General features: G+C 50.6%; 1 protein-coding gene across 1 annotated transcript in view; it reads left to right on the top strand.

Moving 5' to 3' along the window:
• Positions 1–15756, top strand: part of LOXHD1 (lipoxygenase homology PLAT domains 1) — a 99899-nt gene that overhangs the window by 15841 nt on the left and 68302 nt on the right. Inside the window, exons 8-11 of the mRNA XM_045527189.1 lie at positions 4427–4503; positions 6237–6433; positions 9146–9338; positions 13999–14159. Of these exons, the coding sequence (XP_045383145.1) occupies positions 4427–4503; positions 6237–6433; positions 9146–9338; positions 13999–14159 (628 nt within the window). The remainder of the gene's footprint in view (positions 1–4426; positions 4504–6236; positions 6434–9145; positions 9339–13998; positions 14160–15756) is intronic.

Below are 15756 nucleotides of genomic sequence, written 5' to 3'. Positions count from 1 at the left end.
ACATGCAGCAACATCTGGGAGGTGCATGCAGTGTGACTGGGGGCCTTGGACCCGCCTGGCCCTGCCAATCCCAGCTCCAGAGCTGAGTTCTGCACCTACAGATGAGTCCACTTCATTAGGGCTGGCCTAGGACTTCTTGAGGGTGGCCGCCCTGACGACAGCTCCCCTTTGAGCAGATGGGGGCCAAGCTGCACACCTGCCCCGCAGGGAGTGCATTGCTCTTCCTCTAACCATGCACACAAATGCATTTGTGTGCACACCTGTGCACCCAGGCACACAAGCACAGCTGAATTGCTTATTGCCTGTGAGCCCAGGCAGAACAGTTTCCCAGCCATGGAGGGCCACTGGGAGGATCCCATAGGACAATGATTGAGAAACTATTTTGTCAATGACAGAGGGCTCTACAGTCTTCTAAGGAGAGCCACTGTTAGTATTACGAGGGATTACATTGGAAAGGTAGGTGAGAAGACAGGTGGTTCCAAATGAGTGGCACTAACAGAAAGGGGCTCAGAGTAAGGGCTGGGGAGGCCAGACAGGGCTTCCAGGAAGAGGGGAAACCAGACCTGGGCCTGGAAAGGAGGTTGCAGTGTTGACAGTTGCAGAGGAGAGCTGACAGGAGAAGGGAGGGTGGGCCGTTGGGGCTGGGAAATGGCGTGAGACTATGGTGCAAGGGGCCCAGGGCCCGGCTCACACAGAGGCTGGTAAGGGGCACATGGTGTGGGGGGAAGGAGCGAGGACGGGGTGGGAGGAGGTCAGCCTGAGCCCTCAGTCTCCCAAGCTGTGGAGAAGCAGGGGGGAGGAGTACAGCCACCCTTGCAGTCAGCACGGGCTTGTTCACTCCCTCCTGGATGGTGGATGCATTGTTTTATCCCTATCCACTCAAACGATGTTAATTAAGCACTTCCTATATGCTTGCTCCATGTCCTCATGGAGCATATGGTCTAGAGGGGAAATAGACAATAAGCGAGTGAATAAACAAAGAAAGCCGCCATGACTCACTGTGGATGAACAGCAGGGAGGATGGGAGTGGCCACTCCAAGACAGGGCGAGCTGGACACAAGGAGGCCTGTCTGGGCAGGGACAGTCAGGCTGGCTTCCCACGGGGTGAGGAGGAGAGCGCCAGGGAAAGGGTTCGAGTGTTCTAACATCCAGTGAGATGAAGCAGATGGACAGAGCCCACGGTCAGGCAGGGCCGAGTGGCCTCCTGCATTTGAGCAGGATCTCTGGCTCCTTGGGAGGACAGAGTCCAGCGGAGAAGCCGGGGGCCCAGTAGGAAATTTTGTGGAATGCACGATGGTGTGATAGTGTGCTGGGGTTGCCACAACAAAGTACCACAGTCAGGTGGGGGGGGATGGTAAACAACAGAAATCTATTGTCTCGCAGTTCTGGAGGCTGGAAGTCCAAAATCAAGATGCCAACAGAGCCGTGCTCCCTCTGAAGGTGCTCTGAGCAGGCAGGATCTGTTCCGGCCTCTCTCTTAGCTTCTGGCAGCCTCCAGTGCTCCCTGGCTTGTAATTAGCCGTCTCCTCTCTGTCGTCTGTTCACACTGTCTTCCCTCCATGCACATCTGTCTCTGCGTCCACCTTTCCCCTTTGTATTCGGATACCAGTCCTGTTGGGTTAGGGCTCACCGTAATGACCTCATCTCACCTTGATCACATCTGCGAAGACCCTACTTCCAAATGAGGCCACATTCTGAGGTACTGGGGGTTAGAACTTCAGCATATGAATGGGGGGGGGACACAATTCAGTTCACAGCATGGCAGCCTGGCCCTGGGTGGTGGCAGTGAAGGGGGTGAGAAGGGACTGATACACCAGAGGCGACGCTGGAGGTAGAGTTGCAGTGACATTTGACGGCAAGAGAGAGAGGCTGGAACTGAAGACCCCGGGCTTCTGCCTTTGGTACGTGGGTTGAAGGTCATGCCCTTTACTGAAACAGGGAGCCTTGGGGGGAAGAGCTGAGGGGTGAGGATGAGGCTGGATTCTGGAGGTCTAGCTGGGACATGTTAGGTTTGAGATGCAGAGTCAGGCCTTGACAGATAAATGCAGGGAACAAGAGCAGAAAGGTAGAATTTAAAGCCAGGGGAATTCATGGCATCTTTAGGGAAAGTGTGGATTAAGAAAATGGTGAGGACGGAGCCTCAGGGCAGGGCAGGAAGAGGAGGGCGATCCTAGAAAGGGGATGAGGAAGAAGTTGGCCTGCGCACACTGCACTGTCACATGCATGGTGCCCTGGGGAGCTTAGAGCCAGGAGGCTAGCCACCCACCTGCTGTGTGACTTTGGCCCAATCTCTTGACTTCTCTGGTTTTCTACACCCTCCTGACTAGCATGTGTCGCATAGTGAGGGTGAGGGTCTTGCACTTTGCAAGGAGCCAAGTGCATTGAGACACCCACACTGATGATGCAGATGGCAGAGCAGGAGCTGAGGCCCCCAGACACCGCAGAGCCCTGCCACCACCACCCTCTAACACTTATGAGTTTGTGCATTTTTAAGAAAATGAGTTCCTACATCTCGCTGAGGCACACAGAGATGGCATTTGCCAACTCAGGAGCCCGGAGGACTTTGAAGAGCCCGAGGCTAGAGCCTGTGTTTGCACACTGCTGCTTTCTTCACCTGAGCTGTTATTTTAACTCTCTGGGAGAGCAGGGCGGGCCAGGCCTATTTATCAGAACTCCTCTTCTGCCAGGATCAGGCAGTGCCAAGCGTCTTAGCTCTAGCAGGTGTGTGTGTGTGTGTGTGTGTGTGTGTGTGTGTGTGTGCGCGTGCATACAAGCACACTCCTGCAAGCCCAGGGAAAGAGTAATGAAATCACCAGCAGACTAACTTATCCTTTTAGCATCATCTCACTCCGAAACTGGGCTGAAGTGTTTGAAGCTGAAAGAAAACGGCTATATTTGGAAATATCTATTAATACCCTGCAAGTATTTAGGTGGAAACAAAATGACAAGTCATGGTTTCCTTGTGCTGCTGGGGGAGAGGGCTGGGGCTGGAGAGTGAGGGAGGGAAGCAAGGGAGCGCAGATGGGATTTTCCAACCCCCCTCCCTGTGGGTGCAAGGCCCAGGCGTCACCGCAGCCTCCCCCCCCCCAGTCCCCATGGCCTAGGGGTTTGCAGAGTGACCTCGGCAGGATAGACAGATGGGTAGGCTCCTAATGGGTTGATCTGAGGGACTCCAGCCTATCAGACCCCTATTCCCAAATTCCCCTGCCATCAATGCCTAGAATTCCTCCACTGTGTCTGCATGTCTTGGAATCTCAAACACTCCTCTGGTGTTCTAGACTCAGCCCCAAAGCCCACGGGAAGTGTAACGGCTTCGCCATCGGCTAATATCTTAGTGTTTGCTAACAGCTGGCTGACTGCAAGGTCTCGTGGGAGTGTAAGATTGTATGTTTGGGGAAGGAGAGCGAGGGAGAAGGGTTGAGGGAGACCACACATTGCCTCTGTTGGCCCTGGGGAGGGGTGGTCTATTAGCAGAGAGAACTGCAGCTTAGGGAGGCCGAGCTCCACGCCAGGAGGGCCGTGGAGAAATTGGTGCCCTGGCTTCATTTATGGGCTCTGTGGCCGGGGGCTGCAAAGGCAAGTGCCAAGACACAGGCAAGTGGAATGCTCTGGCCGAGAGACAATGTCTCAGTTTCCCCAGTACGCTGGAGGACACCAATGGTGTCTGCTGAGCTGCCATTGTCCCCGTCACAAACCATCTAGAGTGTGGGGCTCAGCAACGCTGCTTACCCAGTTGTGTTATTCCTCAGGCTGGTCTCTGCACTCAGAGGGAAAGGTGCTTTCCCAGTGAATGACCCAATGCCTTTGCCCCGGAGGGTGGCCAGCGGAGAGCTGGGACTCTGGCTCACTCTGACATAGTGACGAGTCACAGCTGTCAAACCCCAGCCCACAGGGCACAGACTTGGCTTCTTTGCTGAAGGCAAATCTCATCCATCCTTGAGGACTCAGATCAAAGCCACGTCCCCCACGAGCCCTTCTCATATCTCCAAACCCTTGTAGCACTTACTCTGGGCCAATATCCATCTCCTGCGACCTGTCCCCTCTCTGGCCAGTTCTCTCCTCTGCCAGTTCTCTACCCTTCACTCACCCCGTTCCATCCACGTGGGCCTTCTGTCAACTCCTGAGGCTCTATTCCATGCCAGGATCTGTCGTTCCTTCTGGAATGCTCCTGTCTCTCCTCCTGGTTAACTCTTGTCATGCTTCCAGTCTCAGCCAAATACCACCTCCGGGGAAGTCCTCCTTCCCAGCCTGGGGAAGTCCTCCTTCCCAGCCTGCGGCGGGGTGCTTTGTTAGAGGCTCCCATGGAATCATTTTCCTTTGCTGACTTCAAAGCTCTGGGTCCCCCTGGTGACTGCACGACAGGTGCGATGGTTTGACTCTCTGCCCGCCCCACTCAGAGAGCTAACCTCCCCCTACTGCCCCGCAGGTGGCTGGACAAGGACAAGGACGATGGGCAGCTGGTCCGAGAGTTGCTGCCCAGTGATAGCAACGCAACACTGAAGAGTGAGTTGTCCTGACGACCAGGTGCTGGGTGTGCCTTGGTGAGACAGGCGCCTTCCCTCAGCCCTTTGAGAAAGCATGTGCTTGTCACATTTCAGAGGAGCACAGGGGCGGGCGTCTGTGCCGTGCACACAGTCTCTTTGTGGCCTCAGGTGTGAGTCCCTGAATGCACACGGGTCAAGAGAATGACAAGAAAAATAACACTGGCTAGTGGTGTCAAGCATTGGCACCTGTCATTCAGGCCTTGGGAGGAAAAACACATTTTGAACGGACTACAAAATGAGGATTTAAAAACAATGCCACGTATTGTCCTGGTGGCCTTACTGTCTTTTTTACCGGTGATGTTTCTTCAGGTACCTTGGTTTTCCCATGAGCTTTAGACAAAATTTAAAACAAACTTGTCTCCAGAATGGTCAACAACACCTCATGTTTATAGTTTATTATCTCATCTGAGCTCCGCAATAAGCCCAGAATATGGGCAGAGGTGATGTCCATTCTCCAGACGGGGAGACTGAGATCTGGAGGGGCTGAAGATATTTATATCTGACCTTTCCTAGGCTCAGATTGCAGAGTTGGAGCTAGAGTGTCCAGTCTCTGGGCTCGGAATACAGAATTTAGGAGTTGGGAAGGACTTAGGGGGGTGAGATGCCCACATCTGTGGCGAGGGTCTGCAGTCAGTGTGGGGCTGGGACCGGTGCCCAGGGTGTCTCCATCCTACAGCACTGCTCTTCCACCCCGGCCAGCAACCGGTTTGCCATATGGCCACGGCCTCCCCACCCTTGCTTCCCAAGTCAGAGCCTTTGAAAGGGTTTAAGTGGAAAATGGTGTAAAGAAGGGGTCTTCTCAGTTCCCGCTACATCTTTTAGCAAGCAGGACAGAAGTCATTTCCTCGAGTGCCCTTGGGTGTCCCTAATGGGGCTGATCTGCACCAGACCACAGGTCTGGCCTTTCCCAGGGCCTGGTGGGTCTGCAGGGCTGGCCCCCGGGCAAGGTGTGCTCAGCTGTCTCTCTCCAGATCTTCCTTCCCAGTGGGAAGACCCTGAGGCAGCAGCGTGGCGGGCTTGGGAATGATCACTGTCTTCTCAGTCCTTCCTCTCCTTTCCCCAAGACACACCCCCTGGAGCAAGCCTGGGGGACTTTGGGTCTCAGCTCATGCTATCCCAGAGCTCACCTTTTACTCGGGTGTTCTTAGTCTTGCACACAGTGCAGATCTTCCTGGCTGATGAAATGCACTGACACCCACCTGGTGGCCAGGGACAAGCAGGAGCTTCAGGTCCACATTGGGATTTCACTCCCAGCCGGTGACTTACTCACTGTCGCCATCCTGCACCAAACATGTGACCTTCTGAGGCTCAGACTCCTTGCCTGTAAAACTGGGCTTAGAACACTTAGCAATAACACCTGAGTATGATGTGCTACATGCTGTCTGGAGAGTTCCATGCTCCCCTTGCCTCAGTTTTCTCATCCGTCAAAGGAGAAGCTGGACAGGTAATTGCTGGAGACCCTTTCAGTGTCTTAAAGTTTGCTGTTCTTGTCCATAATTTGCACACTTTCCTATTCTCACACCTTCTGGAACAGGCAGGGCACCTACTGCAATTTTGATTTTGTAGATGAGGGAGCTCCACAGAGATGGAGGGAGTTCTCAACTCCCAGCCTGCCCCCGCCCCAGGCTACAGACCCCCTCGCCAGCCCCTGCACTAACCTCTCCCTTCCTCCCTCTGCCTCGGGCTGCCCAGACTTTCGCTACCACATCAGCTTGAAGACCGGGGACGTCCCTGGGGCCAGCACGGACTCTAGAGTCTACATCAAGCTCTATGGGGACAAATCTGACACCATCAAGCAAGTTCTTCTTGTCTCTGACAACAACCTCAAAGACTATTTTGAACGTGGCCGAGTGGACGAGTTCACCCTCGAGACCCTGAACATTGGAACTGTAAGTCTCCTTCCCGAGATCATGTGACATCACGCCACCCATTCCCCTACATACATCACACATGCGTCCACACACATGTGTACACCCACACAACGTGGCAAGGGAGAGGTTGGTCCACGTGAAATCCACCTGGTTTGCTATCTAACGCTCACTGGCGCTGGCCTCCTACCCTCCCAGAGGCTGGGAGACACCTGTCCTCGGGTCTTGTCTGGAACCAACATTGAATCCTTTTGACAGCCTTGAGTTTTCTCAGGTGAGCACTTTAAGGGGGATTAGGCTCAACCTGGGAATGTGGCCTTGAGTTGTTAGGAACTACGTTAGTGTTTTGTTCAGGTCTTTATAGGCCAAGGTTGAGGCTTAGTTGAGAAAGGGCTCAGGAGCCTGGGCGTTTGATCAAGGTGAGAATTTTTCTTGACTTCGCCTGGAGAAACATAGGTCTAGATCCTGGACTTGAGCACTGGGGGTGTCTAGAAATGTCTGAGCTGGGATTTGTGTTACCACCAGGGTGTGGCTTCGTGGAAATTGAGATGGTGACAAGCATCCTGCAGCCTCATCTTTCCTGCCTGTCCCCTCTCCATGAGCCCCACTATGTTAGGCCCTGGGATCTCTTCTCCTATCAGAATTCACTCTCAGGAAAAAAAATCTCATGTTAGTCATTGATACCTTGAGGTTAATCAAGGCTTTCTTTGATCTAAGCGTATTTACATTTTAAGCTGAATTAATAATTGCAGAGTGGAAATGCTGTTCCCTTAACTGAAGGATTTCTGGCAGCAGCCAGCAGATAAATGAGACATCTGCAGAGAGTGGATGGGAGGGCTTCTGAACCCCTCCTTGTGTTTCTTTTTTTTTTTTTTTTTGAGACAGAGTGTCACTTTGTTGCCCGGGCTAGAGTGAGTGCCGTGGCATCAGCCTAGCTCACAGCAACCTCAAACTCCTGGGCTTAAGCGATCCTACTGCCTCAGCCTCCCTAGTAGCTGGGACTACAGGCATGAGCCACCATGCCCGGCTAATTTTTTTGTATATATATTTTTTAGTTGGCCAGATAATTTCTTTCTATTTTTAGTAGAGACAGGGTCTCACTCTTGCTCAGGCTGGTCTCGAACTCCTGACCTCGAGCGATCCACCCGCCTCGGCCTCCCAGAGCTAGGATTACAGGCGTGAGCCACCGCGCCCGGCCTACCCTCCTTGTGTTTCTAAAGGCCCCTTGATGAGCAGTGTTGGGCCAGTGTGGCCCGGAGGTTGGGGGGCGTGGCTCTGGCTGCCCAGGCACCTGTTCTGAGGCCCAGCACTTCTCTTAGCTGCCAAGTGTAAGTTACCTAACCTCTGTTTGCCCGGTTTTTCTCATTCACAACAACAGGGGATTCTAATCGGGCTGTTGCTAGATCCATCTGTGTGAATAACACCCGCATGCACATACTAAGTGCTTAGTAAAAGCTACTGAACCGTTGCTCTATGTTACGTGCGAGGTATTGTAGAGCTAAGACAGTGCCTGCACCAGGGAGCTTCCAGTCTTAGCAGGTAGAAGACACCTGCCCCTGTCTTCACGCTTTCAGCTGATCCCTCCCTGGGACTTTCACAGTCCTGTCACCACAGAAAGACAACAAAACTCTCCCCTGCCTCTTGGCATGCACCCGAAGGGCTCTCAGGCTTTGCCAGCCTAGCTGGTTTCCTTCCGACCATTCCAGGGGACCCGGCTCCATGCACTCAGCTGTGACAGTGTTGCCATTACTAACCGCGAAGAGGCACTTAGCACTGGGAAAGTGAGAGCAGGGCTTGTGAGGACAATTTTCTCAACTGGCCTTTTGGCACCAGATGCAAAGCTAGTGTCACCTCTCCAAACCATCACAGAGAGAATCTCGGGGCTAGAAGGGCTCTTGAAGGTCATCTGATAATTCCATCTGATGCTAAAATTACCCTGAATATAGCATTAAAAAAAAACCCATGAAAGCAGTGCAAACATTGAAAAGGCAAGTAGACGGGGGCTGTCTGGAAAGTATCTAGCCCTTGTTAATGCAACGAAAACATATTTACGTGGCTGGATACTTTCTGGACTGCCTTTGTATATAAGGATGGTGATGTGATCACCTACACTCTCATCTATGTCGCCTGTGGGCAAAGATGTTAAAGTGTGAAATAGCGAAGTGACTATCGAGTGTTCCTGGAAAAACAGAAATGTTCTCTAGGCTCAAGACTGAGAGGAGGAATTGGACACAGAACCCCAGAGCCCTAAGAGGCTGTCTGCATATCCTGTCACCTACAGGATGGCTATGGCAAAGACGAAATGCAGAAATATGTACAATAATGTACTGCTTAAAACAGGACAAAACCAAATGGATGACACAGTTATCAGAAGGTAGTGGCAAACAGTTTGAACATTTGCTTTCTTGTGTGACCCACAATTTAACGTCATTAAGGACTAGTGGAGCTTTCAAGTTCAGGCCACACCTGCTTCCTGCTCGGTCTCACTGTGGCCCCAGGAGGGGAGGTGTGCGCCGGACTTAGGAGGGAAGGGAAGCCCCAGGAATGAAACGGGACTTCCTAGTCCCCAGCTGGCTGGTAGCAGGGAGAGCACTGGGACCCAGCCTCTCCTGAGGAACTGGGGCCCAGGGTTGAGGACAGTTGATTACGCTGGGGTTTAGGGAGGTAGGGACGGGGACATAGAGATTTGTACACAACAAGCTCCTTGTTCACCCTCACTCGGGTTTCCTTCAGATCAACCGGCTGGTGATCGGGCACGACAGCACGGGCCTGCACGCAAGCTGGTTCCTGGGCAGTGTCCAGATCCGCGTGCCCCGCCAAGGCAAGCAGTACACCTTCCCTGCCAACCGCTGGTTGGACAAGAACCAGGCCGATGGGCGCCTGGAGGTGGAGCTCTATCCCAGCGAGGTCGTGGAGATCCAGAAATGTATGGAGGAGGCCATGGGGAAATGTCGGCTTTGTTTCCCCAGTTGGGTGGGGCCCAGGGATGCGGGAGGGACTCTGGGGCAACTTGAGTCTTGTCTCCAAGTGGTGGTGGCAGGGATCCTGTGGGGAGAGAATGGGGACCTCCAGCTGTCTTGTACCATGGTGCTGGGAGGGAAGGAGGATTCATTTTACAGATGAAAAAACTGAGGGCTCAATGCATGAAGCACTTTTTTTCTGGGATAAAGGCAGCAAATGGCTTTATTAAAATGGACATTCTCAGCCCTGTGTGGGAGAGGGGTTTGTGACATGGTCCATGTCTTCCCCTGGGAAGACCAGCTGAGGACACAAAACTGTTTACTCATTTATTTATTCAGTAAATACACAGTTGGCCCCTGCATTCATGAGTTCTGCATCTGTGGATTCAACCGAGGATAAAAAATATTGAACATGTGCAGACTTTTTTATCATTGTTCCCTAAACAATACAGTATAGCAACTATTTACATAGTATTTACATTGTATTAGCTATTACATAAGTAATCTAGAAATGGTTTAAAGCATAGGGGAGGATGTGCATAGGTTATATGCAAACACTACGTCATTTTATATCTGGGCCTTGAGCATCTGTGGATTTCGGTATCTTTGGGGGTCTTGAAACCAACCCCCATGGATACCCAGGGGCGACTGTTAATTGAGAGTGTCTCTGTGCCGGCACTGCTCTGGGCTTTGTGGAGGCAGCTGTGAGCAAGTCAGACAACCCTTTGCCCTCCCGGACTTTACTTTCCACCAGGGGGGCAGACAATGAATAGATAAGGTGACGCCAACTAACAGCTGTGGAGGAAAGGACGCAGGAGGGAGGGTTAGTTAGCAGTGCTGTGGATGGAGGACCTTTTCGGATAGGGTGGTGACATCTCTGAGGCGGTGAAGGGTCAGAGACACAGAGGTCATCTAGAGGGTTAGGAAGACGGTAGGACCAAAACCTGGCACAGAGAATGTCCCTTCTCTCACCTGTGCATTTCTGCACTCACCCCGAAAGCAACTGCCAAGACTCACTTCCCCAAGAAGCTTCCCTGAGAGGGACCCCAATACGGAGTTACCTCTCCCTCTTCCAGAACTTTCTATCTTCTCATGTGCACATGTTATTTCTGCATCCCACCTATACGTCCCTTTAGGGCTGTGTTGTATGCACAGGCTTTGTAATGGTACCTGCCGGAGTGGGAATCAACTCCTTCTCTCTTTTTATAAACTAAAACTTGATTTCCATCAGAGTAATATAGGTACCAGTCGAGAAGATAAAGATAAAAGAGCTAACAAAGCAGCACTCCTGGGCTTGCAGAGGGCGGCCTCGTCCCTGGGTGCTCACGCATCCCTTCTCACCACATGCACATCCCTGGTGTCTCTCTGTGTGTCCAAATTTCCTTTTCTTATAAGGATGCCAGTCGGATTGCATTCAGGGCCACCCTGAGGGTCTCATTTAAACTTAGTAACCTCTTTAAAGGCCCTATCTCCAAATATAGTTGCATTCTGAGGTACTGGGGGCTGCTGGTGCTTCAACATAAGAATTTCGGGGGAAACACAATTCAGCCTATAACATACTCCTATGGCCAAATCTTCAATAGATCTTAAATTTTTTTCATAGGTTCAGCCCCAGTGGGAATTCTGAAGGTTTCCTTTCTACCTTCGTTTCCCCCTTAAACATTCTTTTTTTTAAATTTCAGAATATAATGGAGGTGCGCATGTTTTCATTACAAGAATTGCTTTTGTACCATTTGGGTCAAAGGTGTAAGTGTGCCCTTCACCCAGACAGTGTGCATTGTGCCCATGAAGGGTGAATTTACCCATCCCCTCCTCCTCCCTTCCACCTGCTTGATTTTTGTTGAGTTTTACTTCCATAGGTGCACATGAGTGCTGATTGATTAGTTCCAATTTGGTATTGAGTGGTGTTTGTTTTTCCATTCTTGTGATACTTCACTTATAAGGACAGTCTCTAGTTCCATCCAGGTTGTTACAAAGATAATAGATCACCATTTTTTTATGGCTGAGTAAAACTCCATGCAATACATATACCACATTTTATTAATCCACTCATGTATTGATGGGCACTTGGGTTGTTTCCACATCTTTGTGATCATAAATTGTGCTGCTATAAACATTAGAGTGTAAGTGTCTTTTTTATAAAATGTCTTTTTTTCCTTTGGGTAAACACCCAGTAGTGGGATTTCTGGTTCAAATGGTAGGTCTACTTTTAGTTCTTTGAGTTATCTCCATACCACTTTCCATAGAGGTTGTACTGGTTTCCCACTTAAACATTCTTTTTTTGTTGTTTTTGTTTTTTAATTTATTTTTATTTATTCCAGCATATTACGAGGGTACAAGTGTTTAGGATACATATATTGCATTTGCCCCACCTGAGTCAGAGCTTCAACCATTTAAACATTCCTGTTGGCACCTTCTGTCCTGTTCTCTAGGCTGCTGTATAGCTATCCTTTTGCAACTTCCTTTTGACCATCTGTTTTGGAAATGCCTGTCTTTTTTCTCCTGGGTTGGACCTCCTGTTCCCTGGACTCTGTGTCTTCTCCTTTGGTTTATGCCCTCATTTTACTGGGGCACATTCTCCACTAGTAGCTTCCTGAGAAAGGGTACACAGGAGATCGATGTTGAGACCTAGCATGTGTGCAAGTGGCTTTAGTCGACTCTCACAACCAATTCACAGTTTGGCTTGTTATGGAATTCCGAGTTACAGCTCATTTCCCCTTAGAGTCAGAAAGAAATATTCTACCATCCTCTTGCCCCTAGCGTTGCCGCTGAGCAGTCCGATGCTGCTCTGCTATCCAACTCTTTGGTTTCTTTTCTCTCTGAAAGCTTCTAGGTTCCTGCCCTTATCCCTGACGTTGTGAAATTTCTGGATTCTCTCACTGCCTGTTGTGATTTTATTTCCATCTATTGTTCTGGAAGCTCATGGGCTTCCAGTCTAGAAGCTTTAGTGGGTGTTTTGGGTTTTGGGGGTTGTTTTTTTTTATATTATTTCTCTGACAATTTCCAACTCTGTATTTCATCTGTTCTCTCTAGAACTGAACTCTTAATTAGATATTGAATTTCCTCCGATTTTCTTACCTGTGCTCTGTCATTTATCTCTTTGTTCTTGGGGGATTTTCTTTTTGTCAACTTTTAGTTCTCTGAGCTATCTCCGTACCACTTTCCATAGAGGTTGTATTGAACACTAGTTTCCCCCCTAAACATTCTTGTTGGAGAATTTTTGTTTTTAGATGTCCTTGACTTTATCCTTGCTGTCAAATATTTTATTTCAGGCCACCATATTTAATATCCTATTAAACTTGTTCTTGTTCTCTGAATGTTCATTGTTAGCCTTCCCAAGTTTATGCAATCTTGACTGCCTGTTTTTCTGAAAACTGAGGGAAGGAAAGGAGTGAGGTTCCCTCCGTTAGGATAGGATGTGAGCTCCCACCGCATCCCCTGCCGGCCGGCTCCTCCCCACCCTGGCTGAGCCTGTCCTATCTCCAGCTCAGCCTCTTCAATCTCCTGGCCAATCCTCTTATTTTCAGCCCCCAGTTTCTCACATTGCCACGGTAATGAGAGATCATCTTGTTGAAAGTAACAATCTTTACTTGAAAAAAGAGAAAACATGTTGTTTTATAGCATTGCTGAGAACACAAGTCTTGCAATGGTCACATGAAAAGAATATGTTCCAGTCATTCTTTGGGGAGACGGTTTGCTCTCCACTGGGAAGTGCCTTCTGCTGGCATGTACATACGTGTGACACATCTCTACCCTCTAACATCTTCATGAAGTATTAGTTCAAAATACAAACAACTCTGTGTCATGTATCTGTTGGTATCATCTGAAAGGTGCCTGTATTTTAAGTAAACACTGTGTAGTTCCAACCCTTTATCCTTTATTGAAAGTAAGGAAAGGAAACAAACATACAGCCTTTGCTACTTTCTGCACCACGGGGTCTGCTCAGGGGTAGTATCTTGGTGCGTTTTGTGATGCTGTAAGAGAATATCGTAGACAAGTTAATTTATAATGAACAGAAATTCCTTGACTCCCAGTTCTGGAGGCTGGGGAGTCTAATATCAAGGTGTTGGCATCTGGCAAGGGCCTTCGTGCTGTGTTATAACATGGCAGGAGGCGAGAGGGTGAGAGAGGACAGGAGGGAGCGGAACTCCCCCTTTTATGACGGCACCAGTCCCACCCATGAGACTGGAGCCCTTGAGACCTAATCACCTCTTCAAGGTCACACCTCTTAATACTGTTACAATGGCAATTAAATCTCAGCAACGTTTTGGAGGGGACATTCAAACCATAGCAGGTAGCACACAGCAGGGAATGCCAGCTGGTGTATTCACTGCTCCTCACTCCTGGCACCTAAGGACACACACATGCGGTAAAGTGCAGGACTGGGCACTGGAGTCTGCTGGCTTGGGTTTGCCATTGCCACCACATACTCAATTCCTCTAAGCCTCAGTTTGTCCCCCTGCAAAATGGGAATGATCATGCTTTTTCACATGTTGGGGGAGGATTAGATAAGATAATGCCTGGGAAGCACCAGGCACATGGGCCAGGAAATGTCTGTTTTTGCTATTGTCATTGCTACTGTCCTTATCACTAAATGTCTCATTTCTTCCACACGTGCCCACCCAGTGGTCCACTATGAGGTTGAGATTTGGACAGGGGATGTGGGTGGTGCAGGCACCACTGCCCGAGTCTACGTGCAGATCTATGGCGAGAAGGGCAAGACAGAAGTTCTCTTCCTCTCCAGCCGCTCCAAAGTGTTTGACCGGGCGTCCAAGGACACATTCCAGGTGTGTGGGGTATGGTACTGGGGGGCCAACAGAGGGCCCAGGGGCACCAAGATGCTTCCCTGGGTGCCCTTATTCCCTCTGCCAACACCCACTCAGTAGGCTGCCTCCCTCCAGCTGGGTGGGAAATGCTTCCTCTCTCCAGACAGGAGTTTTTGGCCTGAAATGAAGGGATTGGACTAGATCAGTGGTTCTCGCCCTTGGCCTCATATTAGAATCACCTGAGAAGCTTTTAAAAAAAGTGCTGCCTGGTCCACACCCCAAGCCAGTCAAATCAGAATCTCTAGGGGTGGGATGTATTTTTGAGATATACTTTTAAAAGCTCTCTCAGTGATAATAACATGCTGCCAATCCCGAGAACCACTGGAGTGACTGATGTGAATTCAACAAAAGATGGCACCGGGGCCGGGGTTCCTCCACCCATGCCAGCCTGTGGTCCTGATTCTGTAGTGCTCACAGGCCCGGTGACAGGGCCGTGCTTCTCAGGCGGGACACAGGGAGACTTTAGAGTTTCATGGTTGTGTTCTGAGTGTCCCAGGCCTCCTCTTCCTTTGCGAGTCTTTGAATAGAAGGAAAAAAGAGATGCGAATGTGAGCATGTGGTTGGCAGGAGGGGAGGCGGCAAGGGTGGTGCCCACTGGGGGACACATGGATGTTTCGTGGTGACACAAGTACATGTGTGAGTGTGTGTGCATGTGTGTGCACCTGCGGTTATGTGTGTGCAGGGAGCATGTTTATGCTGGGTGCTCAGTGTGTGTTTGTGTGCCACAAGCACCTTGGCCTTCAGCAAGGGGTCCTTACTCAGTGCCCAGGGGAGAAGGTCTTGGCTGAACTGGGACCTGGACCAGGGTCGTAGATGTCAGGGACATCAGAGCCGGAGGGAGCCTCATTGAGTCAAATATCCTCATGCACTGCTTGGGAGGTGGAGGCCCTGCTTCCTCATCTGTTAAAACCTAGCTTTGTCACACCTTCCTGGCTGGCTTCACAGTCCCTGCAACGATCAAAAGAGTCAGTGTCAGGGAATGCACTAGGAACGCTGTGACCAGTTACAGAGATGGGACTAAGCAGGGCATCTTCTGCATGCCACCTAGTGCGATGGGGTGGGGATGCCACCAGCCAGGCAGACAGGTGTGAGGGAGGTACAGGTAGCAAGCAGACCTCCTTGGAGAGGTTGGTTGCAGGGTGCCATGACCTGGGAACACTGGAGAAGAGAGCTGCTGTGCTGAAGAAGTTACCTACCAGGTCCAGTAGCTGACAAGAATGAATTCAGCTTTCCAGGGGGATCTGGGATCCACCCTGGCTGGTGATTGTCTCGCCAGTGGATTGGCTGTATTGTGGATTCATGAACGGGAGATCAGAAGGCCTGAGTTCTGAACCTAGGTCCAGACTCAAATTGTGGGACACTGCAACTCATGGGGTAGCCCTGGCAGTCGTGAGAGAGAAGTGGTGGGGCCAGGCTTGGAGAAGTGTCAAACACCCCGCCTGGGCTTCATCTGCACTGGGAAGCCTAAGGGAGCCCTCCCCTGGGGTCTGCAGGGGCCAGGCCACGCCTTACCTCAATGTGGGTCCTTCCTCAGAGCGAGGGGCTCAGGACAGAGTGG

Source organism: Lemur catta, chromosome 16, assembly GCF_020740605.2.
Source record: "Lemur catta isolate mLemCat1 chromosome 16, mLemCat1.pri, whole genome shotgun sequence".
Lineage (NCBI taxonomy): Eukaryota > Metazoa > Chordata > Mammalia > Primates > Lemuridae > Lemur > Lemur catta.
The sequence above is the reverse complement of the archived record's forward strand: the minus strand, read 5'-3'. Positions and strand labels throughout refer to the sequence as shown.